Here is a 27414-nt window from a genome sequence, read left to right as displayed (position 1 = left end):
GTTGAAGTCCTGGCGCCTGTGTGCGATGCACGCGGTAGCTTCCGGTCCCAGGGTTGGTATGAGCGCAGGACCTGTGATGATGTCGCGGTCACATGACCGTGACGTCATGGCAGGTTCTTCTCGCATAGCATCCTTGGCACCGGAACCTGCCGCTTGCACTGCAGAGGACAGCAGGCGACGTCGGAGAGTGAGAATAACCTTTTTTTTTATTATTATTATTTGTAACATTAGATCGTTTTACTATTGATGCTGCATACGTACCATCAATAGTAAAAAGTTGGTCACACAGGGTTAATAGCAGCGTTAACGGAGTGCATTACACCGCGGTCCGACTATGGCCGTCGCTGATTGGTTGTGGCAATGGTCGTGGGCGTTTTGCTACGACCAATCAGCAACTTGAATTTCCATGACAGACAGAGGCCGCGACCAATGAATATCCGTGACAGACAGACAGAAAGACAGACAGACGGAAGTGACCCTTAGACAATTATATAGTAGATATTCTAGGTTCTTCAAAGTAGCCACCTTTTGCTTTGATGACTGCTTTGTACACTCTTGGCATTCTCTTGATGAGCTTCAAGAGGTAGTCACCGGGAATGGTTTTCACTTCACAGGTGTGTCCTGTCAGGTTTAATAAGTGGGATTTCTTGCCTTATAAATGGGGTTGGGACCATCAGTTGTGTTGTGCAGAAGTCTGGTGGATGCACAGCTGGTAGTCCTACTGAATAGACTGTTATAATTTGTATTCTGGCAAGAAAAAAGCAGCTACGTAAAGAAAAACGAGTGGCCATCATTACTTTAAGAAATGAAGGTCAGTCAATGAAAAATTGATAAAACTTTGAAAGTGTCCCCAAGTGCAGTGGCAAAAACCATCAAGCACTATAAAGAAACTGGCTCACATGAGGACCGCCCCAGGAAAGGAAGACCAAGAGTCACCTTCTTCCTGAGGATAAGTTTATCCGAGTCACCAGCCTCAGAAATCGCAGGTGACAGGGAACCTGTCACCCCCAAAATCGAAGGTGAGCTATGCCCACCATCATCAGAGGCTTATCTACAGCATTCTGGAATTCTGTAGATAAGCCCTCGATGTACCCTGAAAGATGAGAAAAAGAGGTTAGATTATACTCACCCAGGGGTGGTCCCGCTGTGGTCCGGTCCGATAGGCGTCGCGGTCCGGTCCCGGGCCTCCCATCTTCTTTTTCGGTGACGTTCTGTTCTTGTAGTCACGCTGCGGCTCCAGCGCAGGCGTACTTTGTCTGCCCTCTGAGCAAAGTACTGCAGTGCGCAGGCTCCGGGAAAGGTCAGAGAGGCCCGACGTCTGCGCACTGCAGTACTTTGCTCTGCCCTCAACAGGGCAGACAAAGTACGCCTGCGCCGGAGCTGCAGTGTGAATACAAGAAGAGGACGTCATCGTAAAAAGATGGGAGGCCCCGGACCGCGACGCCCATCGTACCGGGACAGCCCCTGGGTGAGTATAATCTAACCTCTTTTTCTCATCTCTACATGCCTGGTCCCACTGTGAAGCATGTAGGAGGAGGTGTGATGGTGTGGGCGTGCTTTGCTGACGACACTGTAAGGGATGTATTCAAAATTGAAGGCATGCTGAACCAGCATGGCTACCACAGCATCTTGCAGCGGCATGCTATTCCATCCGGTTTGCGTTTAGTTGGACCATCATTTATTTTTCAACAGGACAATGAACCCAAACACTCCTCCAGGTTGTGTAAGGGCTATTTGACCAAGAAGGAGAGTGATGGGGTGCTACGCCAGATGACCTGCCCTCCACAGTCACCAGACCTGAACCCAATCGAGATGGTTTGGGGTGAGCTGGACCACAGAGTGAAGGCAAAAGGGCAAACAAGTCCTAAGCATCTCTGGGAACTCCTTCAAGATTGTTGGAAGACTATTCCCGGTGACTACCTCTTGAAGCTCATCAAGAGAATGCCAAGAGTGTGCAAAGCAGTCATCAAAGCAAGAGGTGGTTACTTTGAAGAACCTAGAATATAAGACATAATTTCAGTTGTTCAGTTGTTTCACACTTTTTTGTTAAGTATTTAATTCCATATGTGTTAATTCATAGTTTTGATGCCTTCAGTGTGAATGTACAACTTTCATATTCATGAAAATACAGAAAAATCTTTAAATGAGGAGGTGTGTCCAAACTTTTGGTCTGTACTATATATATATATATATATATATATATATATATATATATATATATATATATATATATATATATATATATATATATATATATATATATATAGCCACATACGTGTGTGTGTGTATGTGTATATATATATATAAAAATGAGAGGGGACTATGTAATAAAAGAAGGTGCTGTGAATAACAAGAATACGCTATGTAAGAGACAGCTTCTGAGGTTCCTTCCACAGGTGATGAGGTTAATTCGTTAGCTGGCTGCTCTATTTAACTCCACCTAGATCATTGCTCCATGCCACCTGTCAATGTTCCAGTATTGGTCTGTTCACTCCTGGATCGTTCTTGTGACCTGTCTTCCCAGCAGAAGCTAAGTTCCTGCTTGTTTTTCTTTAGTTTGCTATTTTTCTGTCCAGCTTGCTATTTTGATTTTTGTCTTGCTTGCTGGAAGCTCTGGGACGCAGAGGGAGCGCCTCCGCACCGTGAGTCGGTGCGGAGGGTCTTTTGCGCCCTCTGCTTGGTCTTTTTGTAGTTTTTTGTGCTGACCGCAAAGTTACCTTTCCTATCCTCAGTCTGTTCAGTAAGTCGGGCCTCACTTTGCTAAATCTATTTCATCTCTGTGTTTGTATTTTCATCTTTACTCACAGTCATTATATGTGGGGGGCTGCCTTTTCCTTTGGGGAATTTCTCTGAGGCAAGGTAGGCTTTATTTTTCTATCTTCAGGGCTAGCTAGTTCCTTAGGCTGTGTTGAGTTGCATAGGGAGCGTTAGGAGCAATCCACGGCTATTTCTAGTGTGTGTGATAGGATTAGGGATTGCGGTCAGCAGAGTTCCCACGTCTCAGAGCTCGTCCAATATTGTTTGTAACTATCAGGTCACTCCGTGTGCTCTTAACCACCAGGTCCATTATTGTCCTTACCACCAGGTCATAACAGTGAGTACTGTATACTAAGGGACTATGTTATACATAATAAGTACATTATAAGTCCCCTTTCCTCCCATCCCAATCCCCCACACCCCTCATTGCCCTCCTTCCCCCGAATCCCATTATTGTCCTCTCCACCACCTCCATCATTTCCTCCTCCCCCACCACACCCATTATTGCCCTTTCCACCACCTCCATCATTGCTTTCTCCCCTACCACTCCATCATTGCCCTCTCCATTACTCCCATCATTGCAGTTTCCACCACATCCATCATTGCCTTCTCCACCACCTCCATCATTGCCTTTTTCCCCACCACTCTCATCCATTGTCTTTTCCACTACCACCATCATTGCCTTTTCCCCCACCCCCATCATTGCCCTTTCCATCACCTCCATCGTTTCTTTCTCCCCCACCACCCCATTATTGCCCTTTCCACTACCACCATTATTGTCCTTTCCACTACCACCATCATTGCATTCTCCCCCACCACCCCATCATTGTCCTTTCCACCACCACCATCATTGCATTCTCCCCACCACCTCCATTATTGTTCTTTCCACCACCTCCATCATTGCCTTCTCCTCCACCACTTCCATCTTTGCCTTCCCCACCACTCCCATCATTGCCCTTTCCACCACCTTCATCATTTCTTCCTAACCCACCATCCCCCTTTCAACCACCAACATCCTTGCCCATTCCACCACCTCCATCATTTCCACCCACATTATTGCCCTTTGCACCACCTCCATCATTTCCTCCTGCCCCACCATCCCCATCCTTTCCCATTCCACCACTTCCATCATTTCCTCCTCCCCATCACCCCCATCATTGCCCTCGCCTCCACCTACACACAGACACACACAGCACCATTCACCTCTCTGCAACACACATACATACAACAAAACACACACACACACACACAGCACCTCTCACCTGTCCACACGCTTGCCTGCAGCTGAAGCATCACTGTCGGCAGCTTCCTGCCTCTGGCACAGCCGGCCACTGAATATTTACATCATCCAGTGGCGCTGCTGTCTGTGTGAGAGGAAGCGCGGGCAGGAAGCAGGACGGATCCCTGCAGATCCGCTCCGCTGCTATTTTCTCTTGTAGGCAGTGGAGCTACAGGGATCACTCCCTGCCCGCCGCACATGAGGGCAATCTGGCCAGGGACCCCCGAAACCAGATAAACAGGCCAGATTGCCCTCATTATTAGCCACCCTGCAGGGGCCCCCCTCCACCTCCAGACCCCGGTGCAGCTGCACACGTGGTGAGTCCATTGATGCTTTATTGGGACTATTTTCTTTTTTTCTTCATCGCTGGAGAACTTTCCTTCATTTTTTTTCCTTCATACTCTGATAGTGGTTAGAGCCCTGTGTTTTTTTTTTTTTTTTTTTTAAATGTAGGTCCCATTGGTTGGATCTGCATCTTACATTTTTGTCACATCTAGGGATGATTGGACCCGTGGAAGTTCGGGTTTTGGTACTTGATGCAAACTTTAGTACAAAGTTTGGTTTGGGCCCGGGACTTTACCCGAGCTTGAATTTGAACCTGAACCCCATTGAAAACAATGGGGACTCAAACTTTGGAGCTGAAAAATTCTCTCTGTCTCTTTCTCTCTGTACCTCTCTCCTGGTCTCTCGGTCCCCTTCTGGACTTCCCTCAGAACTCTGAACATTAAAACGGACTCACGGGAAAAGTCTGAGTTTAGCACCAGACACTTACGAACCTCGGAGTTTTAAGTTCGGTAAAGCACAAAATGAGGAAATAAAATGAAAATCAAATACTTACATGTCCAGGAGTTGGTACAAGGAACAAATCACCACTCCAGCAGCCTGTATTCTGTTAATAGGCTGACATTATTATTACCAGCCATTGTCTGAAGGATGTTCACAGAATATAGTATTTGTCCACTTTGGTTACATATTTGGCAGATTTTTTGCCCAGATTTTCCAGACAGTCTGCTGCATATCACAGTGCCAGGTTTGTGGATGAGGTTTTATGAGCTCCGAGCCACGTTCTGTGGTAAAATGAAGCACACGTTGGCTTGCGCTACTGATTTAAAAATATTGCATGGCAATTTTTGCTGCAGATTATCACAGCGGAGTAAAATAGTAAAAGCTGTGGCTATTTTGTAGCATTTTTTCAATAAAATGGAAAACAAAATGCGCACTGTGTGCGCTGATGTCCACGGTGGCTTTCACGGCGCCGAATCCACTGCTGATAAGTTCCTTGTGGATGTAACCTGTAGACGCCGGTCTGGGTGGACCTCTGCAGGGAAAGCGGGGGGTACGTTCATTTCTACGCGGACATGCAGGTTTTTGTCATGTCAGACAATCGTGGCCAAAAATCTTCAGACCGACCCAAATTTTGATTTCCACAAAGTTTACAGCTTTTAGATCTGTTAGTCAGGTGCTTCTATGGTCTCTTGAGGTACAGTTCTATGCGTTTCATATTTCTAAACATTCTATATACTGTTCATCAAGTTTATGCAGAGACCCAATATGTACAGGGTTGACCTTCATGCTGGATATCGGCCTTTGGGCCTAATCCTGACTGATTGCATCTCGTTTTTTCCTAATCACTGTGTGGAGTTTATCACAATTTCTATGTTTTTGCTTTTTGAGTATTGTACTCAATGGAATTAAAATCTGGGGACTTCTAGAGAAGTATAGATGAGCACTCCCTTAAGTCCTGTGTCATCCAGCAGTAAAGAATGCCGAGACCAGGCATGTGTAGAGGTTCTTCTCATCCCAGGGAGAGGGCTCGCACAGTTTTACCTAAGATCACTGCCAAGAATCTATATATATAATTGCCTAAGGGTTTTTCCGTCTGTCTGTCTGTCCTGGAAATCCCGGCTCTCTGATTGGTCGAGGCCGCCAGGCCTCGACCAATCAGAGACCGGCACAGCATTGACGTAGAAATCCCGCGTCTCTGATTGGTCGAGGCCGCCAGGCCTCGACCAATCAGCAACGGGCACAGCAACGATGATGTCATAAAGGACGTAGAAATCCCGCGTCTGATTGGTCGAGGCCGCCAGGCCTCGACCAATCAGCAACGGGCACAGCGATGATGATGTCATAATGGTTGCCATGGCGACGATGATGTCATAAAGGTTGCCTCGACCAATCAGCGACGGTCAAAGTCTGCCGCGAATTCTGGAATCATCATTGTCCATATACTACGGGGACATGCATATTCTAGAATACCCGATGCGTTAGAATCGGGCCACAATCTAGTAGTATATAAACATCTGCCACGAGTAACTTCTCCCAACCATCCAGGAGCAGGTTGGTGATCAATGCTTTTTCCAGCATGATGGAGCACCATGCCACAAGGCAAAAGTGATAAGTAGCTCGGTGAACAAAACTTTGACATTTTGGGTCAATGGCCAAGAAACTCCACAGATCTCAATCATGTAGTCAATCCTCAAACAATAAACCCCAGAGAAATTGTGATAAACTGCGAGCACTGATTAGGCAAGAATGGGTTGTCATTATTATTATTATTATACATTTTTATAGCGCCATTTATTCCATGGCGCTTTACATGTGAATACGGGGCAAATATAGACAAATACATTAAACATGAGCAGATAACAAGGCACACGAGTACATAAGGAGGGAGGACCCTGCCCGCGAGGGCTCACAGTCTGCAGGGGGTGGGTGAGGATACACTAGGAGAGGGAAGAGCTGGCTGTGCGGCTGTTCAGTAGGTTGAGGATCACTGCAGGCTGTAGGCTTGTCATCAGCCATTATTTGACCCAGAAGCTGATATCCAGCATGTCAGGGAAAAATGCAGTAGCCTTGAAAAATGAGTGACAATTCTGTAGATTTGCATAAACCTGAAGTATTTAAAAAAAACAAAAAGTTTAAGAACTTATAAAATACTGATAATTGTACGTCAGTAACCATAGAAACGTCTGACTAAGTTCTCATTCAGACTTCAATGTTTTTTTCTTACTCAAAAATAGGTCCCATTTTCATCAGCAATTTTTTTAATCAGAGTTTGGTCAGTGTGTCAGTTTTTATAGTCAAACTTTCATCAGTTTTACTAATGGTTGCCAGGCTTAATTTTATTATTATTATTTTATCTTTTTTTAATATTGTGCATTTTTAAGCTAGACCCAGCGCCATGATCTTCTGATCTGTCATCCAGCAACCACATAACTGTCAAGACCAAAAGAAGCAGTACGAGCACCTACATGTCGTACGCAGCCTTCATATGAGCGCTAGGTATAGAATGATTGGTGAAACCCAGCTTCCCCCTTCTCCTGTGGGTGTCTGGCTGTCTCTGACTCTGATACTTCCCAGGCTGGTGCCACTCTGTTCTTCCCTACAGTATTTACAGCCACCACCAATCTTCTGCCATCAGCATCCAGCAGGGACGTCTTGTGAATCCTGAAGCCAGTTGGCAGCCACTGATCGGCTGCAGCGTTCACACTTTCTTATTAGTACCAGATTTTTATGTTTGAAAATGTATGTATATATATATATATACAGTGGGGCAAAAAAGTATTTAGTCAGTCAGCAATAGTGCAAGTTCCACCACTTAAAAAGATGAGAGGCGTCAGTAATTTACATCATAGGTAGACCTCAACTATGGGAGACAAACTGAGAAAAAAAAATCCAGAAAATCACATTGTCTGTTTTTTTAACATTTTATTTGCATATGATGGTGGAAAATAAGTATTTGGTCAGAAACAAACAATCAAGATTTCTGGCTCTCACAGACCTGTAACTTCTTCTTTAAGAGTCTCCTCTTTCCTCCACTCATTACCTGTAGTAATGGCACCTGTTTAAACTTGTTATCAGTATAAAAAGACACCTGTGCACACCCTCAAGCAGTCTGACTCCAAACTCCACTATGGTGAAGACCAAAGAGCTGTCAAAGGACACCAGAAACAAAATTGTAGCCCTGCACCAGGCTGGGAAGACTGAATCTGCAATAGCCAACCAGCTTGGAGTGACGAAATCAACAGTGGGAGTAATAATTAGAAAATGGAAGACATACAAGACCACTGATAATCTCCCTCGATCTGGGGCTCCACGCAAAATCCCACCCCGTGGGGTCAGAATTATCACAAGAACGGTGAGCAAAAATCCCAGAACCACGCAGGGGGACCTAGTGAATGAACTGCAGAGAGCTGGGACCAATGTAACAAGGCCTACCATAAGTTACACACTACGCCACCATGGACTCAGATCCTGCAGTGCCAGACGTGTCCCACTGCTTAAGCCAGTACATGTCCGGGCCCGTCTGAAGTTTGCTAGAGAGCATTTGGATGATCCAGAGGAGTTTGGGGAGAATGTCCTATGGTCTGATGAAACCAAACTGGAACTGTTTGGTAGAAACACAACTTGTCGTGTTTGGAGGAAAAAGAATACTGAGTTGCATCCATCAAACACCATACCTACTGTAAAGCATGGTGGTGGAAACATCATGCTTTGGGGCTGTTTCTCTGCAAAGGGGCCAGGACGACTGATCCAGGTACATGAAAGAATGAATGGGGCCATGTATCGTGAGATTTTGAGTGCAAACCTCCTTCCAACAGCAAGGGCATTGAAGATGAAACGTGGATGGGTCTTTCAACATGACAATGATCCAAAACACACCGCCAGGGCAACGAAGGAGTGGCTTCGTAAGAAGCATTTCAAGGTCCTGGAGTGGCCTAGCCAGTCTCCAGATCTCAACCCTATAGAAAACCTTTGGAGGGAGTTGAAAGTCCGTGTTGCCAAGCGAAAAGCCAAAAACATCACTGCTCTAGAGGAGATCTGCATGGAGGAATGGGCCAACATACCAACAACAGTGTGTGGCAACCTTGTGAAGACTTACAGAAAAAGTTTGACCTCTGTCATTGCCAACAAAGGATATATTACAAAGTATTGAGATGAAATTTTGTTTCTGACCAAATACTTATTTTCCACCATAATATGCAAATAAAATGTTAAAAAAACAGACAATGTGATTTTCTGGATTTTTTTTTCTCAGTTTGTCTCCCATAGTTGAGGTCTACCTATGATGTAAATTACAGACGCCTCTCATCTTTTTAAGTGGTGGAACTTGCACTTTTGCTGACTGACTAAATACTTTTTTGCCCCACTGTATATATATATATATATATATATATATATATATATATAATAGAAGTTGAAGAAGAAATGCGTCACTCACCCTTTTGTATAGATATCGTAGTCTTTATTGCACCATAAAAGGTTAAACAAATTCAGTCCATGGGAACGGCAGGATTTCCGAGGGGTGCAGGGAGAAGAAAGTGGACGATGGCCGTTTCGCACACTAAACGCTTCAACGGGTCCAGGTGCTTCATTAACACATGTCATTTCCTTTTAAAGGCTTTGGACGTGCATACACAAAACATATATTAGCAGTGAACAAAACATTCCATTACTGTGCAAATTTAAAAACATGGGATGACATCATAATTGCGGACTATGATTTTTTACAAAAATATTGATAAATCTAACCTATCATTTAAGCCAATCGGACCCTGTGCACCAGTTTCTATTATCCATCTGGCGTCGTGTTGCATTAGCACTCTATTGTGGTTTCCACCCTGTGAGGGATATTTAACCACTTCTAAGCCAGCAAACTTTAGGAAGTCAGGACTAGAACTATGTTTATCCTTCATATGCTGGATTAATCTTAGACATCCTTTTCCAGAAGTTATAGAGTTATAATGTTTGTTGAATCTGGTGACCATTGGTCTGATTGTTTTTCCAATATAGAAAAATAAACAGGGGCAGCATAAAACATATGCTTTTACACGAAATAAAGTCTCGAACAGTGTGTGAAATGGGACCGATGTGCAGTCAAAAGGACTTAATTTTTGTTTACCCGAAAAATTCGATGTAACTGATTTTAAAATCGACTTATTTAAGAGCGTGAGAAAACGTAATTTAAAAAAATTCTTCAGCAAGGATAAAAGACAACATGTACCTTCCCAATCCACAACTGACAATATCGCTATTGGTACACTAGGTTTTATGGTATATCCACCTACTAATGCGGTAGATTCGGACGATGGCTCTCTTTTGATGAGTATTAGGGTATGGTTCCACGTTCAGGAAACGCTGCGTGTTTGACGCTGCATAGAGACGCAGCGTCCAGATGTTACAGCAGTGGTCCCCAACTCCAGGCCTCGAGGGCCGCCAACAGTGCAGGTTTTCAGGATTTCCTTAGTATTGCACAGGGGTTGGAATCATCACCTCTGCAGATGATCACATTACCACCGATGCAATACTAAAGAAATCCTGAAAACATGCACTGTTGGCGGCCCTCGAGGCCTGGAGTTGGGGACCCCTGTGTTACAGCATAGTGGAGGGGATTTCATGAAATCCCGCCTCCACTATGTGTGGTAACATGCATCCGGCGGCCCTGCGATTCCGGACATGCGGCGCGTCTTTTTAGATCGCAGCATGTCCGTTTACCTTGCGGCGACGCTGCGCCGCCGCAAGGTATAACACAGGGCCCTATGTGTGGGGTGCGATGATTCCAGATGTGTGTTTCAGACTTCCAAGGGTAAGTTGATATATACCTGTTTTTTTCTACATATAAATATTATCTCCAATAATCCCAGTCATACATACATTTTAACCTTATCATTTCTGATAGGTATAGTACCTCATACATCAGCATGTATGTTAAACAATAATATGTCCACAGAAGCAGCACTCTATTTGTTTGTATATCTCAACAACATGTAAAAGTATTCACACACATAGTGGATGGTATTTGTATTCACTTTTAGAATAGACTAATGTAAAGAGCAGTATCACATTTATACTAGCCAAAGCAGACATATGACAGAAGGTGATTACCCATATTAATTTCCAGGAGCACCACTTCACCAATGCACGTTTCGCATCACTCGCTTCCTCAGGGGCGTGATATTAATATGGGTGGTCAACAGCACAAATGCCTACAAATCCTATCATAGCTTGCATCGTTTACTAGTGCATGATGTTGTTTTTTTCTTATTAAGCATGTGTTTCCAGTGCTGCATTACTTTTGTGTCAACTCTTGTTTCTCCAGACAAAATCATTGTTGGTAGTTACAGCGGATTCCTTCGCATTTTCTCTCCTCATCCGTCGAAAGCCGGGGATGGTGTTCAGGCTGAAGATTTGCTACTTGAGGTTCAGCTACGCGATCCAGTTCTCCAAGTAGAAGTGGGAAAGTTTGTTTCGTAAGTATGATGTGGTTTAAGTGATTTCTGTAGAAATGTGATGTTGCTGTATTTCTAAAGCTTCCTAGTGATGTGTACTCATGTATTCGTTTCATGGTCACGTTGGCTAACTAGTTGACAGTTGCATAATAATATGCTTTTGTCCCATCATTTTACTAGCACCGCAAGTGCATTGGGGAGTTTTGGGAAAAGTAATCACCATTCTGGTATAAATGTATTCTGCTTTAGGAGCCATGGAAGGTTTATACCTGGTAGGCGATGAATTATTGAATACTCTGTTTTATGAAGGGTGGAGAGCCTTTGGGAAGAAAGTCCTAAAGAAAAGCTCACAGAACCATCTACTTCAACTTTTCTGGGGTGACAAACATATCCGGTTCTGAGTTGTGTAAGTCACTGGCCTTTGATAGTTTGTGATTCAAAAGCTGTTGTCTTGTAAGGTGAAGGCCACATCAATGCCCTGCTTTTCATTGTGATATTTTCCAGCCCAGGCCAGAGGACCTTTGTTAGCGATTTAACACTTAGGTGAGCCTATTTGGGTGGTTAACTGTCCGGTTTGGACTTGTGTCTAACCCCTGACAATATGGCTGGTACTGAACTGTATAATAAAGCCAAAATAGCAAGAAATAATGGAAAGCAAGGGGAGGGGAATTAAAATATTTAAACAAAGATTCCTAAAATGGTATATACCATTGTATCAGTCATATTAGGTTGACAAATCACATCCTAACTTTTGTGTCCTAAACTAATAACATCATTGGAACCTATGATGTTGTTGGTTCTTATTAGTAGATGAGGATTTACAGCAGTAATACGGATCCTAAACTTTGCTGTCTGTATCGGGCCTCACCAATACATACACTAAGCACACTGCTGTCACGACTGCGACTGCAGATGCGACCCAGCCGACGCCTCCACGTCACCAGACCACGATGACGTGGGGCGAGCATCCCAGGTGGGAACGGAATGTGGACCCACTGGACCACAGAAGGAAACCTTTACCTACCCAGACAAGGGAAGGGCAGCGAGCAGGGTCTGTGGCAGCTGAGCTTGTGGACAAGATGGTGGCATGCAGAACTAGATAACACCGCACAACTTCAGGTATAAAGAAAGATAACGTTTACTCAAACGAAATCACAGTACATAAATAGAACATAATTATGCCAGGCTCCTGATTCCGCACATCAAGAAAGGGTACACGTCTCCGAGAAAGAGACCAAGGCAGGAGGACATCACAGTTTAATGCAGTTCAGGGTTATCTGGCATGGGCATACTAGGACGGCCTCTCTCTCAGGCCTCAGGCGTAGCACAGGCTCAGCAGGAGAACCTCAGACAAAGACCCACGACAGACGTCAGACAATGGCAGGGGGTCATCACGGGTTGATGCAGTTCAGGGTCATCTTCCACGGGCATATTAGGGTGGCTCCTCTCAGGCATCAGGGGTAGCACAGGCTCAGCATGAGAACATCAGACACCGACCCAGGACAGACGTCATCACAGGGTGGACCCCCGGGACACAGGCAGGACATCAGGACACAGGCTGGACATCAGGACACAGGCTGGACATCAGGACACAGGCTGGACATCAGGACACAGGCTGGACATCAGGACACAGGCTGGACATCAGGACACAGGCTGGACATCAGGACACAGGCTGGACATCAGGACACAGGCTGGACATCAGGACACAGTCTGGACATCAGGACACAGTCTGGACATCAGGACACAGTCTGGACATCAGGACACAGTCTGGACATCAGGACACAGGCTGGACATCAGGACACAGGCTGGACATCAGGACACAGGCTGGACATCAGGACACAGGCTGGACATCAGGACACAGGCTGGACATCAGGACACAGGCTGGACATCAGGACACAGGCTGGACATCAGGACACAGGCTGGACATCAGGACACAGGCTGGACATCAGGACACAGGCTGGACATCAGGACACAGGCTGGACATCAGGACACAGGCTGGACATCAGGACACAGGCTGGACATCAGGACACAGGCTGGACATCAGGACACAGGCTGGACATCAGGACACCGGCGTGGCGGCCCAGGTCATCGGCTGGGACACGGCACAGAACCAAGCAGCGGTGGTCGGACTCGGGGAACAGCCAGCGGTCGCCAGTCTCCGGACATCAGACACCATCTCAAGGCACCAGGCTGTGGTCGTCAGGTTCCAAACTATGGCTGTCAGGCTTCGGGCATCGGAGCTAGGAAGGAACTTAAGCGGGATGGTGCAAGCACCGCTGGGTTGGACTGGGGCCGGACGGAGTTAGCACCGCATAGCAGGCTGAGCACAGCATAGAAAACGCTCAGCAAAAACATCAGACTCCATCGTTAAAAGACAAACCCAGGTTAGTTCACAGTCACTGGGTACAGGGTTCCAGACACAGAGGGACTTCAGGAACATAACACAGAGGACACAGTTCAGACAGACCAAAAATTTAGAAAAAAGCCGACAGCACATCAGATATGGTGATGCAAGTCCTAATTCCACTGGACCACATGGAAAATGTACATACCAAAACAGCAATGAAGGACAGCATCCAATCCAGGTGAAATATCCAAAAAGAAATTCCTTTATTATGCCAAATGAAATGCGACATTTTGACCATATAGGTCTTTTTCAAGCATACATAACATTAATAATGGCGGACTTATATATGAAGTGGATTACCAACAACCAATCCCAACACAAAGTCAGCCCATACATTAAATATAGTGCAAAACACCTCATAAACATATTTATACAAAAATCATGTTATATACATATCACACATTATAACTTCGCCACATAATACATTAAAAAATACTCAGGTTTCTTATAAGAAAGACCGCTCACAGTCACGCTACCGTGTCCATGGAAACTGTCTACCAATCTCTGCGACTGTCCTGTTTAACACACCAATTCCCAACCCATGAGGTTTAGTATTTCACTTTAATACCCCACATGTCTAGTTCACCCCAATGTGCGCTGTGTATATAATCTCCAATCACATACGATAGTCACGGTATCACATGTCTTGAGTGCACCAATCACTCAAGATATCCCATGTTATGTTTATAAACAACCAACAGGGCCAATAGATGAGCTGCCCAGCAGACGTGCCAAAATGCGCACATGTTCTATCGCCAATGAGAGGTGTTCACAGTCCTACCTGTCATCAGAACAGAACATATACTATCATATTGATAGTTTTTGCGCTGTCAATCTTTTAGTTGATGTCTTTAATATATGACCTATGATACATACATATTTCTGAGTTGTGAGAAAAGACTGAATATTCAGCAGTCTCCATTTTAGTTGCCTTGTTTTCAAATTACATTAAGAAGATTCAGCCCTAAGCCTCTTATCTCACAAGCAGGTCATTTAAACGACTCTGTCACTTCCGACCTGACAGGATTAATTATAGAACCAAAAACACATGGGCTACTTGCACAGTGAACAAGTCTGTAGAAACCTGTTCACACCACATAGAAACTTGAAGACACAAAAAGAGCACAGCGAGGTCAAAAATACTCTGTTGTAAAGAAGTCACAGTACATGAGCAAGTGCTAGTCAAAAAATGAAAAAAAAAATACAGGGTATTTAGTTAATACGTTTTTTTGCAAAAAAAAATGTATATTAGGCTGCTCCACCAATCGTCAAGGTATACCCATAATAGAGCAGTCGTATCTAATGTATATAATCCCTAACTGATGTATTTAAAAACCTGATCATGTGTATAGTACCTGTATAAGCAGGGTACAGAGAGAAAATATCCATGTGGACATGCTGGATGGAACAGCTTCAGTGCAGGAAGGATTAATGTGACAGGATTAATTGTAGGTAATAACTGAAAATTAATTTCTGGAATTATATACTTAACAAAAAAGTGGGAAGCAACTGAAATTATGTCTTATATTCTAGGTTCTTCAAAGTAGCTACCTTTTGCTTTGATGACTGCTTTGCACACTCTTGGCATTCTCTTGATGAGCTTCAAGAGGTAGTCACCGGGAAGGGTTTTCACTTCACATATGTGCCCTGTCAGGTTTAATAAGTGGGATTCCTTGCCTTATAAATGGGGTTGGGACCATCAGTTGTGTTGTGCAGAAGTCTTGTGGATTCACAGCTGATAGTCCTACTGAATAGACTGTTAGAATTTGTACTATGGCAAGAATAAAGCAGCTAAGTAAAGAACAAGTGGCCATCGTTACTTTAAGAAATGAAGGTCAGTCAGTCTGGAAAATTGGGAAAACTTTGAAAGTGTCCCCAAGTGCAGTGGCAAAAACCATCATGCGCTACAAATAAACTGGCTCACATGAGGACCGCCCCAGGAAAGGAAGACCAAGAGTCACCTCTGCTTCTGAGGATAAGTTTATCCGAGTCATTGGCCTCAGAAATCGCAGGTTAACAGCAGGTCAGATTAGAGACCAGGTCAATGCCACACAGAGTTCTAGCAGCAAACACATCTCTACAACAACTGTTAAGAGGAGACTTTGTGCAGCAGGCCTTCATGGTAAAATAGATGCTAGGAAACCACTGCTAAGGGCAGCCAACAAGCAGAAGAGACTTGTTTGGGCTAAAGAACACAAGGAATGGACATTAGACCAGTGGAAATCTGTGCTTTGGTCTGATGAGTCCAAATTTGTGATCTTTGGTTCCAACCACAGTGTCTTTGTACGACACAGAAAAGGTGAACGGATGGACTCTACATGCCTGGTTCCCACCGTGAAGCATGGAGGAGGAGGTGTGATGGTGTGGGGGTGCTTTGCTGGTGACACTGTTGGGGATTTCTTCAAAATTGAAGGCATACTGAACCAACATGGCTACCACAGCATCTTGCAGCGGCATGCTATTCCATCCAATTTGCGTTTAGTTGGACCATCATTTATTTTTCAACAGGACAATGACCCCAAACACACCTCCAGGCTGCATAAGGGCTATTTTACCAAGAGGGAGAGTGATGGGGTGCTACGCCAGATGACCTGGCCTCCACAGTCACCATACCTGAACCCAATCGAGATGGTTTGGGGTGAGCTGGACCGCAGAGTGAAGGCAAAAGGGCCAACAAATGCTAAGCATCTCTGGGAACTCCTTCAAGATTGTTGGAAGACCATTCCCGGTGACTACCTCTTGAAGCTCATCAAGAGAATGCCAAGAGTGTGCAAAGCAGTCATCAAAGCAAAAGGTGGCTACTTTGAAGAACCTAGAATATAAGACATAATTTCAGTTGTTTCACACTTTTTTTGTTAAGTATATAATTCCACATGTGTTAATTCAAAATTTTGATGCCTTCAGTGTGAATTTACAATTTTCATAGTCATGAAAATACAGAAAAATCTTAGTCATTATCTGGTATATGTACATATTTCTCTAGTTGCCTTCCACGACAGCCACAGGAGGTTGTCTCCATACCCTAATGGGGGACAGGAAGCACAAGAGGTTAAAAACCCCTCCCACCTCCCATTAACCAGTGTCTTTCCTGTTCCCCATGGGGCATGGAGAGGTTCCTGGTGCGCTGCGCGGCCGGCTCTGGCAGTGTACTTTATTTTTCGTACCGGGCATTGGTGGTCGGGCCCCCAGGGCTTCCTCCTCCGTTGTGCTCCCGTCTCCTTGATTCTGGGACCGCTTTTCCCCCGCGAGGGGACGCAGGAGGACCGGGAAAGCGGTCCCAGAATCAAGGAGACCGGTGAGCCCATCCTGGAGGCCTCCCTGAGCTCTCCAGCGTCTCTCCCTCCTTTTGCACCCTGTTCGGTGACCCGGAAGTCATGTGACGCTTCACTTCCGGGTCGGCGCTCCTGTGTGAAGGAGCGTCTCTCTGCTGAGATGCGTGGCCGAACGGCGTGTGAGGCACGCTGCATCCTCGCACGCCTGCCTGGGATTACAGAGGGGGAGGGGCGGCTAATTGCCACGCGCTGAGGCAGCCTTATTTCCTATATAAGCTGCAGAAGATGTCTCAGGTAAGCATGCTCAAGCATGGATACGTCTTGCCCTGCCGCTGCAGAGCCCAGCGCTCCCCAAGCCCCAGCAAGTGTGGCAGGGACGGGTCCCATTTAAAGGTAGATTTTAGTGTACCTTATGCTGTGCCCTCTCTCATTTCAGGGAGACAAGCCTGGCCATAAAGCTACTACCAAGCGCAAGTGTGCTACTTGTAATGGAAAGCTGCCCTTGAAATGGGAGAAAAAATTGTGCCAACCCTGTACGGACAAAATATTCCGAGCTGAACATCCTTCATTAATTGAAGAGATTCGTTCCTTGGTTAGACAGGAGGTTCTGACCTCTTTAGCCACGCTCGCTCCCCCTCCACCACCACCCTCACCTGGTCCATCACTCCCTAAAAAGAGAAAGATCCAGGAATATTCTGATTCCGAGTCTGATGGTTCTTATGCATCATCTTCAGTTAAATGGGAGGATGTCCTACCTCATAAAACTGCTGAAATCAGGAAATACCTTTTTTCCTCTGAATATATTGAGGAATTGGTGTCCGCAGTGAGGAATACTATGGAGCTTAAGGAGGAACCCTTTCCTCAGTCTATACAGGACGAGTTATTTGGCATACAGACTGATAAACAGCCTGGATTTCCCGTACATAAAAGTATAATTAATATGATCAATAACGAGTGGGAACTTCCTGAAAAACGGCTATCCACCCCGTCAGACTTCAAACACCGGTTTCCTCTGGATGAGGAGTCAATTAAGTGGAACATCCCAAAAATAGATGTTCAGGTGGCTAGAGTGGCAAAAAAGACTGCCCTGCCGTTCGAAGACTCCTCCCAGTTAAAGGACCCCTTAGATAGGAAGATTGAAAGCCTACTCAAAAAATCTTGGAAAACTTCCACTTCGGCCCTCAGGTCCAATATTGCATCCACCTGTGTAGCCCGATCTCTTTTCCGCTGGATAGAGGAGTTAGAAAACCACATCTCTCAGGGTACCCCAAGAGATGAAGTATTGGACTCCTTGCCTATTCTACATAGAGCAACTGGTTTTCATGCAGATGCCTCCCTCGAATCTCTCCGTATAGCCGCCAGATCTCTAGTCCAGACAAATTCGGCCAGAAGAGCTCTCTGGCTTAAAATGTGGAGCGGAGATGTCACTTCAAAAATAAAACTGTGTTTCATTCCCTTTAAAGGTGACTACGTGTTCGGGCCCTCATTAGATGACATACTAGAAAAAGCCACGGACAGGAAAAAGACTCTTCCTGAACAAAGGCCTCCCAGGAAGCGGTTTTTTCGAGCCTCCCAGCCCCAACCCTCCCAGGGTTAAGGGTAAAGGAAAAACCGTCAGGTGGAGTTATGCTAAGGGGAAACCCAAAAATATCCTTATTCCCCAGCAACCACAGCAAGATAAACAATGACTCCGATCCGGTGGGGGGGGGAGGCTCTCAAACTTCATTCTCAGTTGGCAGAATATCTACAACAGCCTTTAGGTCCAAAGTGTTATCCAACAGGGTCTTCTTTTAGAGTTCGAGGCGCCTCCCCCCAGGATCCTAAGAGTCACCTTTCCGTCATCTCGGGAGACTCAAAAACTGATGATGTCAGGTTTACAAGACTTGCTGACCTCGAGAGCTATATCGATGGTCCCGGTAAACGAGCGAAGGGAAGGGCATTACTCCCGTATATTTATGGTGAAAAAGCCTTCCGGACAAGCCCGGATCATAATAAATGTAAAGCTCTCAACCAGTACATTACTTACCGCAAATTCAAAATGGAGTCAGTAAAATCAGCCATCCCTTTGATAGCTCCTCATTCATATATGACAACAATAGACCTCAAGGATGCCTATTTCCATATTTCGATACATCCTCGTCACAGGAGATATCTAAGATTTGCGGTCAAGGTGGATCACAAGATCCTGCATTTTCAATACAATGTCCTCCCCTTCGGGATCTCCTCGGCCCCAGTGGTTTTCACCAGGGTCATGGCGGAAGCTGTAGCTCATATCAGAAACCAAGATGTCGCCATAGTACCTTACTTAGACGACCTCCTAATCATTGGTCCTTCCGCCGAAATCCTCAATCAGAGGGTTGCCATAACTCTAAACAGTTTAAGACTTTTGGGTTGGATGCCCAATCTGAAGAAGTCGCATCTATTGGCATCAAAGGTGATAAAGTTTCTGGGGGTCCTATTGGACTCGGAAAATCAAAGATCCTTTCTACCAGAAGAGCACCGGAGGAACCTGATATCCAAGGTTCTAGACTTAAAAAACAGAGGTCTCCTACTCTGCGGACAGCAATGTCTCTTCTGGGGTCGATGACGGCCTGCATACAATCAGTCCAGTGGGCTCAGGCCCACTCCAGAATTCTGCAGGCTCATATTCTGGAAAATTGGAATGGAAATCCAAATTTCCTAAACAGAAGAGTGTACACTCCAGGGAAGGTAAAGGCCTCGTTAACCTGGTGGATGATCCAGGTAAATCTGCTAAAAGTGGTGGACTGGACACAAAATCCGCTGGTGACGGTGACAACAGATGCCAGTCAAAAAGGCTGGGGGGGCAGTCGTGTCACAGGTCCCATTCCAGGGTCACTGGAATCGGAAAGAAAGCGCCAGTTCCTCCAATCTCAGAGAATTGATGGCAGTGGAGAAGGCCCTTCTAGCCGCCAGCAGTCTTGTCGTAGGTCAACATGTCAGAGTTTACTCGGACAATATAACAACTGTGGCACATCTCAAACACCAAAGGAGTCCGAAATTCAACCACTTGAGAGTAGTATCAAGCAGAATTTTCTGCTGGGCAAAGAAACATCTCCTCTCTCTTTCAGCAATACACCTCAAGGGGTCAGTAAATATTCATGCAGATCTCCTAAGTCGTCACGACTTACAACCAGGAGAATGGAGCCTGAAGTCGGATGTTTTCAGAATGTTGACGAACAGATGGGGCCTTCCCGACATAGATCTTCTAGCATCAAGTCAGAACGCACAGGTCGAGAACTACTTCTCTCTAGACCCCAAAGACAAGTGTCAAGGAGTGGACGCCTTTGCTCATACATGGAGGTTCCGGCTGGCATACGTGTTTCCTCCAATACCGATGCTTGCAAGGACTCTTCGGAAGATCCGAGACGTTCAGGTCCTGGTTGCTCCGGCATAGCTGAAGAGGAGCTGGTACCACCTCATCAGAGAGTTACAAGTGGATGGTCCAGTTTTTCCACAAACATCAGAGGATCTTCTCCTCCAGGGTCCCTTTTATCATCCGAACCCCCAAAAATTCAAACTGGCAGCCTGGCTATTGAAGCCCAGGTATTAAGAGATAAAGGTCTTTCAGACTCAGTGATTTCTACCTTACAAAAATCCAGAAAACCTGTCACCAATGCTATCTATAGCAAAATTTGGAAAAGATTCTCCTCGTGGTGCCACCCTCATAATCCTGACCCCTTCCATCCTAATATCTCACAAATATTAGACTTTCTGCAAAATGGATTAGAGTTAGGATTGAAGCCGAGTACATTAAAAGTTCAAGTGTCAGCTTTGAGTTCTGTCTTTGACCAAGACCTTGCAGGTCATCGTTGGATAAAAAGGTTTATGGTTTCGGCATCAAGACATTGTCCAAAACAGCAAGTTTTTGTACCGTCATGGGACTTAAACATAGTCTTAAAGCGCCTTACGGCTCCTCCATTTGAGCCGCTATTATCTTGTTCCTCACAGCTCTTGTCCTGCAAAACTGCTTTCTTGGTTGCCATTTCTACTGCAAGACGTGTAGGAGAAATACAAGCCCTCTCAATTAGAGAACCTTATCTTAGCATAAGGGATGATTCTATTGTGTTCTGACCAGATCCATGTTTTCTTCCGAAAGTAGTGTCAGAATTTCACCGATCACAGGACATAGTCCTCCCATCGTTCTGTCACAATCCTACAAACTTGGAAGAACACAGATTCCATACCTGGCATGTACGGCGTATAGTATTATACTACTTGGAGCAAACTAAATCCTTCAGAATTGACCAAAACCTCTTTGTTCATTTGTGTGGCCGAAACAAGGGCAGGAAAGTAGCGAAGAGTACCATTGCCAACTGGATATAGAAGGCCATTACTGAGGCATATTTAGCTCAGAATATTGCGGTTCCTGCTGGCCTAAAGGCTCATTCCACCAGATCTACCTCCGTATCTTGGGCTGAAAGGGCTGGTGCTTCCACGGAGCAGATTTGCAGGGCTGCAACATGGTCTTCTCTACACACCTTTACTAAGCATTATAGATTGGACTTCTGGTCCAACCGGGATCTAGTCTTTGGCCGGAAAGTTCTTCAGGCTGTGGTCCCTCCCTAAATACAGAATTGGTTGGCATTCCTCCTGTGGCTGTCGTGGAAGGCAACTAGAGAAAATAGAATTATTCTTACCGTTAATTCGGTTTCTAGGAGCCTTCCACGACAGCATTAATTCCCTTCCGATGTTCTTAGATATTTTTCTGAGAACCTAAAAGGTAACCGGTACTATGGGTTCAGTTGTAAGTCACTGGTTAATGGGAGGTGGGAAGTGTTTTTAACCTCTTGTGCTTCCTGTCCCCCATTAGGGTATGGAGACAACCTCCTGTGGCTGTCGTGGAAGGCTCCTAGAAACCGAATTAACGGTAAGAATAATTCTATTTTTTCATGGACCCCTGCATTTATATTGGCCCTTCCAATCCGTGCTGCCGGAAAATAACAGACGTGTTTTTATGTTTTCCACTGATACACGGTCCATGACAATCGCGGACTTGTGATCAGCAGCATAGATTGTAATGGGTACAACACATACAGTCATGGCCAAAAGTATTAACACCCCTGCAATTCTGTCAGATAATACTCAGTTTCTTCCTGAAAATGATTGCAATCACAAATTCTTTAGTATTATTATCTTCATTTAATTTGTCTTAAATGAAAAAACACAAAAAGAATTGTCCTAAAGCCAAATTGGATATAATTCCACACCAAATGTAAAAAAGGGGGTGGACAAAAGTATTAGCACCATTCGAAAAATCATGTGATGCTTCTCTAATTTGTGTAATTAACAGCACTTGTAACTTACCTGTGACACCTAACAGGTGTTGGCAATAACTAAATGACGCTTGCAGCCAGTTGACATGGATTAAAGTTGACTGAACCTCTGTCCTGTGTACTTGTGTACCACATTGAGCATGGAGAAAAGAAAGAAGACCAAAGAACTGTCGGAGAACTTGGGAAACCAAATTGTGAGGAAGCATGAGCAATCTCAAGGCTACAAGTCCATCTCCAAAGACCTGAATGTTCCTGTGTCTACCGTGCGCAGTGTCATCAAGAACTTTAAAGCCCATGGCACTGTGGCTAACCTCCCTAGATGTTAATGGAAAAGTAAAATTGACAAGTGATTTCAGCGGAAGATTGTGCGGATGTTGGATAAAGAACCTCGACTAACATCCAAACAAGTTCAAGCTGCCCTGCAGTCCGAGGGTACAACAATGTCAACCCGTACTATCCGTCGGCGTCTGATTGAAAAGGGACTGTATGGTAGGAGACCCAGGAAGACCCCACTTCTTACCCCGGGACATAAAAAAGCCAGGCTGGAGTTTGCCAAAACTTACTTGAAAAAGCCTAAAACGTTTTGGAAGAATGTTCTCTGGTCAGATGAGACAAAAGTAGAGCTTTTTGGGCAAAGGCATCAACATAGAGTTTACAGGAGAAAAAAAAGAGGCATTCAAAGAAAAGAACACGGTCCCTACAGTCAAACATGGTGGAGGTTCCCTGATGTTTTGGGGTTGCTTTGCTGCCTCTGGCACTGGACTGCTTGACCGTGTGCATGGCATTATGAAGTCTGAAGACTACCAACAAGTTTTGCAGCATACTGTAGGGCCCAGTGTGAGAAATCTGGGTCTCCCTCAGAGGTCATGTGTCTTCCAGCAGGACAATGACCCAAAACACACTTCAAAAAGCACTAGAAAATGGTTTGAGAGAAAGCACTGGAGACTTCTAAGGTGGCCAGCAATGAGTTCAGACCTGAATCCCATAAAACACCTGTGGAGAGATCTAATAATGGCAGTTTGGAGAAGGCACCCTTCAAATATCAAGGACCTGGAGCAGTTTGCCAAAGAAGAATGGTCTAAAATTCCAGCAGAGCATTGTAAGAAACTCATTGATGGTTACCGGAAGCGGTTGGTCGCAGTTATTTTGGCTAAAGGTTGTGCAACCAAGTATTAGGCTGAGGGTGCCAATACTTTTGTCTGGCCCATTTTTGGAGTTTTGTGTGAAATGATCAATGTTTTGCTTTTTGCTTCATTCTCTTTTGTGTTTTTTCATTTAAGACAAATTAAATGAAGATCATACCAAAGAATTTGTGATTGCAATCATTTTCAGGAAGAAACTGAGTATTATCTGACAGAATTGAAGGGGTGTTAATACTTTTGGCCATGACTGTATCTGCAACACAGGCGTGTGAATGAGGCCTAACAATGTTTTTGAAGCCAGTATTTTGCTTCCTCGGATCATCACCATTAGATTTCCATGGCGGTATAATCGGGAACAAGTGTTCACTGATAATCGGCGCTGTGACGTGGACCCTCACATACACCGACTACTTGGATCTGACAGCTTTCTGTTGTTTTTATCAAGCTGACAACTATCTGATGTATAAAATGCAAGTAAAAAAGCAAAACCTGGAGTAAAGCTGCATGTGCACTGCGACATTAACGTTCATGATAAGCTTGCAGTGTGAACAGTCTGTTAAATCACCTGAGCCAAATGCGTGCTCATTGGGTGAACTTATCTTTTGGGCAGTGCAGAAGCTCATTGCTGCCGCTGGGCAATCTTTATTAACTGGACTCGCACTGCTGAGAATAATGGCAGCTACTGTGATCATTCACTGCACATCCTTATCCACGGCCTGCTGCGGAAACAGGCTATTAAAGACCGCCAATTGGTAAATGTTTAATGCTGTCGGTTGTTCCGTTTAAACGGTCCCTAAGATGCTCTGCCAGCAGCGTCCAGAACAAGTCTCTGCTGGCAGCACATTTTGGTCCAGTTTCCAGACATTTTGTGCTGTGCTATTTTGGCGATCCTCTTCTACTAACAACTGAAGGATTGCGGCTGCCCTGCTATACACCTACACTAGACAGCCAGCTGAGCAGGCAGCTTTAACCCCTTCATGACTCGGCCATTTTCCATTTTTGCTTTTACATTTTTTCCTCCCCTTCTTCCCCGTGCCATAATTCTTCTATTTTTGGGTTCTTATAGACATATGAGGGCTTGTTTTTTTGTGGACCAAGATGTACTTTTGAATGACACTTTACCACATAGTGTACTGGAAAGCCAGAAAAAGTTTTGAAAACATTATTCTAACATTGTTTCTTGGGGATTATTTTTACAGTGTACAGTTAGTGGTAAAAATGACCATGCAATATAATTCTCCTCATCAATATGATTAAGGCGTTACCAAATATGTCCAGATTTTTAAAATTATTTAGTGGTAAAAAAAAATCAGAAGTTTGTCTCAAAACACTTTTTGGATTGTTGCTATTTTCCAAGACCCGTAACATTTTTATTTTTGGCCTATAGAGCTGAGTGATGGCTTATTTTTTGCAGGTGAGAGTGCACTTTTATAAAGAGAATTTTAGGATGGATGTGACATTATGATCGCTTGTTAGTTGTTACAGCCTTTTTGTGGAATTGAGGCGTTCTTGATTTTTTTTGTGTTTACTGATCAGGCTGGTTTTATTTTGTGATAGATCGGACCTTTCTGAAAGTGGCAATACCACATATGTATATTTTTGTCATATCTATATTTTCAATGAGGGGAATAGGAGAGTGATTTGAACTTTTCCTTTTTTTTTTTTTTCAAACAAAAAACATTTTTTTTTTACTTTTCCCTGTTGTTAGCCCCCATAGTGAACTTGATGATACGATTGTGCAATAGCTTGTGCTATATACTCTGCATATAGCAGAGATCATGGCCTCCTTTGAAGCACGGCCACAGGCATGGTTTCAAAGGAGCTCCGTAATGACAACCCATCGGCAACCCACGATCATGTCACGGGCGTGCTGATGGGTGGAGAGAAGGACACACATGCCTGCATGTTTTAAATGACGCTGTCAGAGATTGATAGCGGCATTTAACAGCTTAACACCGCTCCAACCGCGATTGTTATCAGCAGGTCCTGTCTGTAAAACACAGCCATCACCTGCTCGGTATTGAGCGGGCTCGATGTGTGACCCTGCTCCATACACCCGCTTCTGACTTGTGCTGTACATGTATGGCGGATGTTGTAAAGGGGTTGATACTGTTCCCACTGTAGTAGCCTATGGTGTGTCATGTATTTTATCTACAAACCCAATTCCAAAAAAGGTGGGTCACTGTTTTAAATGGAAAGAAAAGAATGCAATGATTTGGAAATCTTATAGCCATATTTTATTCCAAACAAAACATAGAACACATATCAGAAGGTGAAAATTAGACAATTGTCCATGTTATTTGAAAAAAAATTGGCTAATTCAGAAATTGATGGCAGTAACACAGCCAAAAAAAAGTTGAAACAGCTCTATTCCCCACTCAGCGCCTCCTTTCTCCTCCTTGACTCACAGCTCCTTTGTCTGAAGTTATAAGGTATAGAGATTCAGTCAAGTGGGAGGAGGTAGCTCGGGCAGGGAATAGAGCTGGAGTGACACAGGCTTCAGATCTTCAGCCTCATTTGCATATCAGTTCAAACACTGATTTGTCAGTAATGTAAAACGGATTGACTAGGTAAAGATATTGCTGGACTTGTCTTTGAAAGAGCTACATGAGCATATTTATAAATAACAAAAGACTGACCGTAACTTCCGAACAAAAAAACAGGTGTGTACAGGTGCTTACTAAGAGTTGCCATCTCCATATATAACCAACAAATAAAGTAGCACTTTGTAGCGCTATAGCATGCAATCATGAAATATATCAAATCTGAATTGCATTATTGCCCTAGAGAATTGTAAAAATTGAGAATACTTAGCGCATAAATTGGCCACATTGGATTCACATTAGGCAGGTTCCCAGCAACGAGAATCGCCTTATTTTGGCTGCCAGGTACACATGAATTGGCCAATTTATGCTCTAAGTATTCTCAATTGTTCCAATTTTCTAGTGCAGTAATGCAATTCAAATTTCATATATTTCATGTTTGCATGCTATAGTGCTACAGAGCGCTACTTTATTTGTTAGGATCTTGGCGATAGGAATACCCCTTTAAATCTCATTCCTGTCCAGCTGTAAGTGGACACAATGTAAGATGTATACTTCAGTTTGGGTATGTATACGCATCAATGAACTATGATGGGCACAGTCTATGCCATAAGTATATGTGTTTGATGTACATTTAGATGGTGAGGTCCGGTTGATCTGTTTTTTACTTTATCAAAACCCTAAATGAACTGCGATTTTCAGTTCAGTGGATCCTGCAAAATAAAGTACACTTTTTTACCTTTTCTTATAATGAATGTCAATAGGCAAAATATGTTATGCATACAGTTGTGTACATCAGTGGTATATGCTGAGAGATTGTCCCAAAGCATATGGTGTGAACAGCACCGTCCATAGTATCGATGTACCATCAGGAGATTATTTTATTCTAAATTAGGCTGCCTAAATATCACCGTATATAATTAATGTACTTATCTTTTTTTTGTTTATCTTAGGGGTACAGAACTACTGCATCTTGCTGTGTTACATCCAAAAAAGCTCAGCGTTTATTCAGTCTCAGGTAAAATTAAAATGCAAAAGTGTTAACGCATTACATCTCCTTTTCAGCATTTTTATGCTTCTACATTTCAATATTTGGATACTGTTAAAAACTGGACAATATCTGATTAACCCCATAACAACCAAACCTCATGGTGTAGATGGCAAAAGAGAAGACTGAAGTGGTAATAAACCACATCTGTCTTTTCATTAGAGTCACAAGACCAGACTTGCACTTGTTAGATTGCGTACACAAAAATTGGAGCATATTGTCCAAGATGAGATATAAAAATATTTTACTCATGATTAAACATGCAAGGCAACAATTAATATAAAATATATATCCAAGAACAAAGTAATTCAAAGCGGAGAATGGGTACCAAAAAGGAGGGAATCGTGAGTATTCCAAATATGGTTTAGAGTTGGGAGAGCTTAGAAAATAAATTACATTTTAATACAAAGTGACAGTACAGCATAGTAATAATGATTGATGTA

At 44.1% G+C, this 27414-nt stretch overlaps 1 protein-coding gene across 4 annotated transcripts in view; it reads left to right on the top strand.

The window, feature by feature from the left end:
* The window catches only part of BBS9 (Bardet-Biedl syndrome 9), a 521564-nt gene that overhangs the window by 34778 nt on the left and 459372 nt on the right, over positions 1–27414 (top strand). For all 4 annotated transcript variants that reach the window (XM_069730272.1, XM_069730271.1, XM_069730270.1 and 1 more), the window contains exons 3-4: positions 11136–11286; positions 26877–26941. In XM_069730272.1, the coding sequence (XP_069586373.1) occupies positions 11136–11286; positions 26877–26941 (216 nt within the window). The remainder of the gene's footprint in view (positions 1–11135; positions 11287–26876; positions 26942–27414) is intronic.

This window comes from Ranitomeya imitator, chromosome 6, assembly GCF_032444005.1.
Source record: "Ranitomeya imitator isolate aRanImi1 chromosome 6, aRanImi1.pri, whole genome shotgun sequence".
Classification (NCBI taxonomy): Eukaryota; Metazoa; Chordata; class Amphibia; order Anura; family Dendrobatidae; genus Ranitomeya; species Ranitomeya imitator.
Note: the sequence above shows the minus strand (reverse complement) of the source record. Positions and strands in the feature narration are given on the sequence as shown.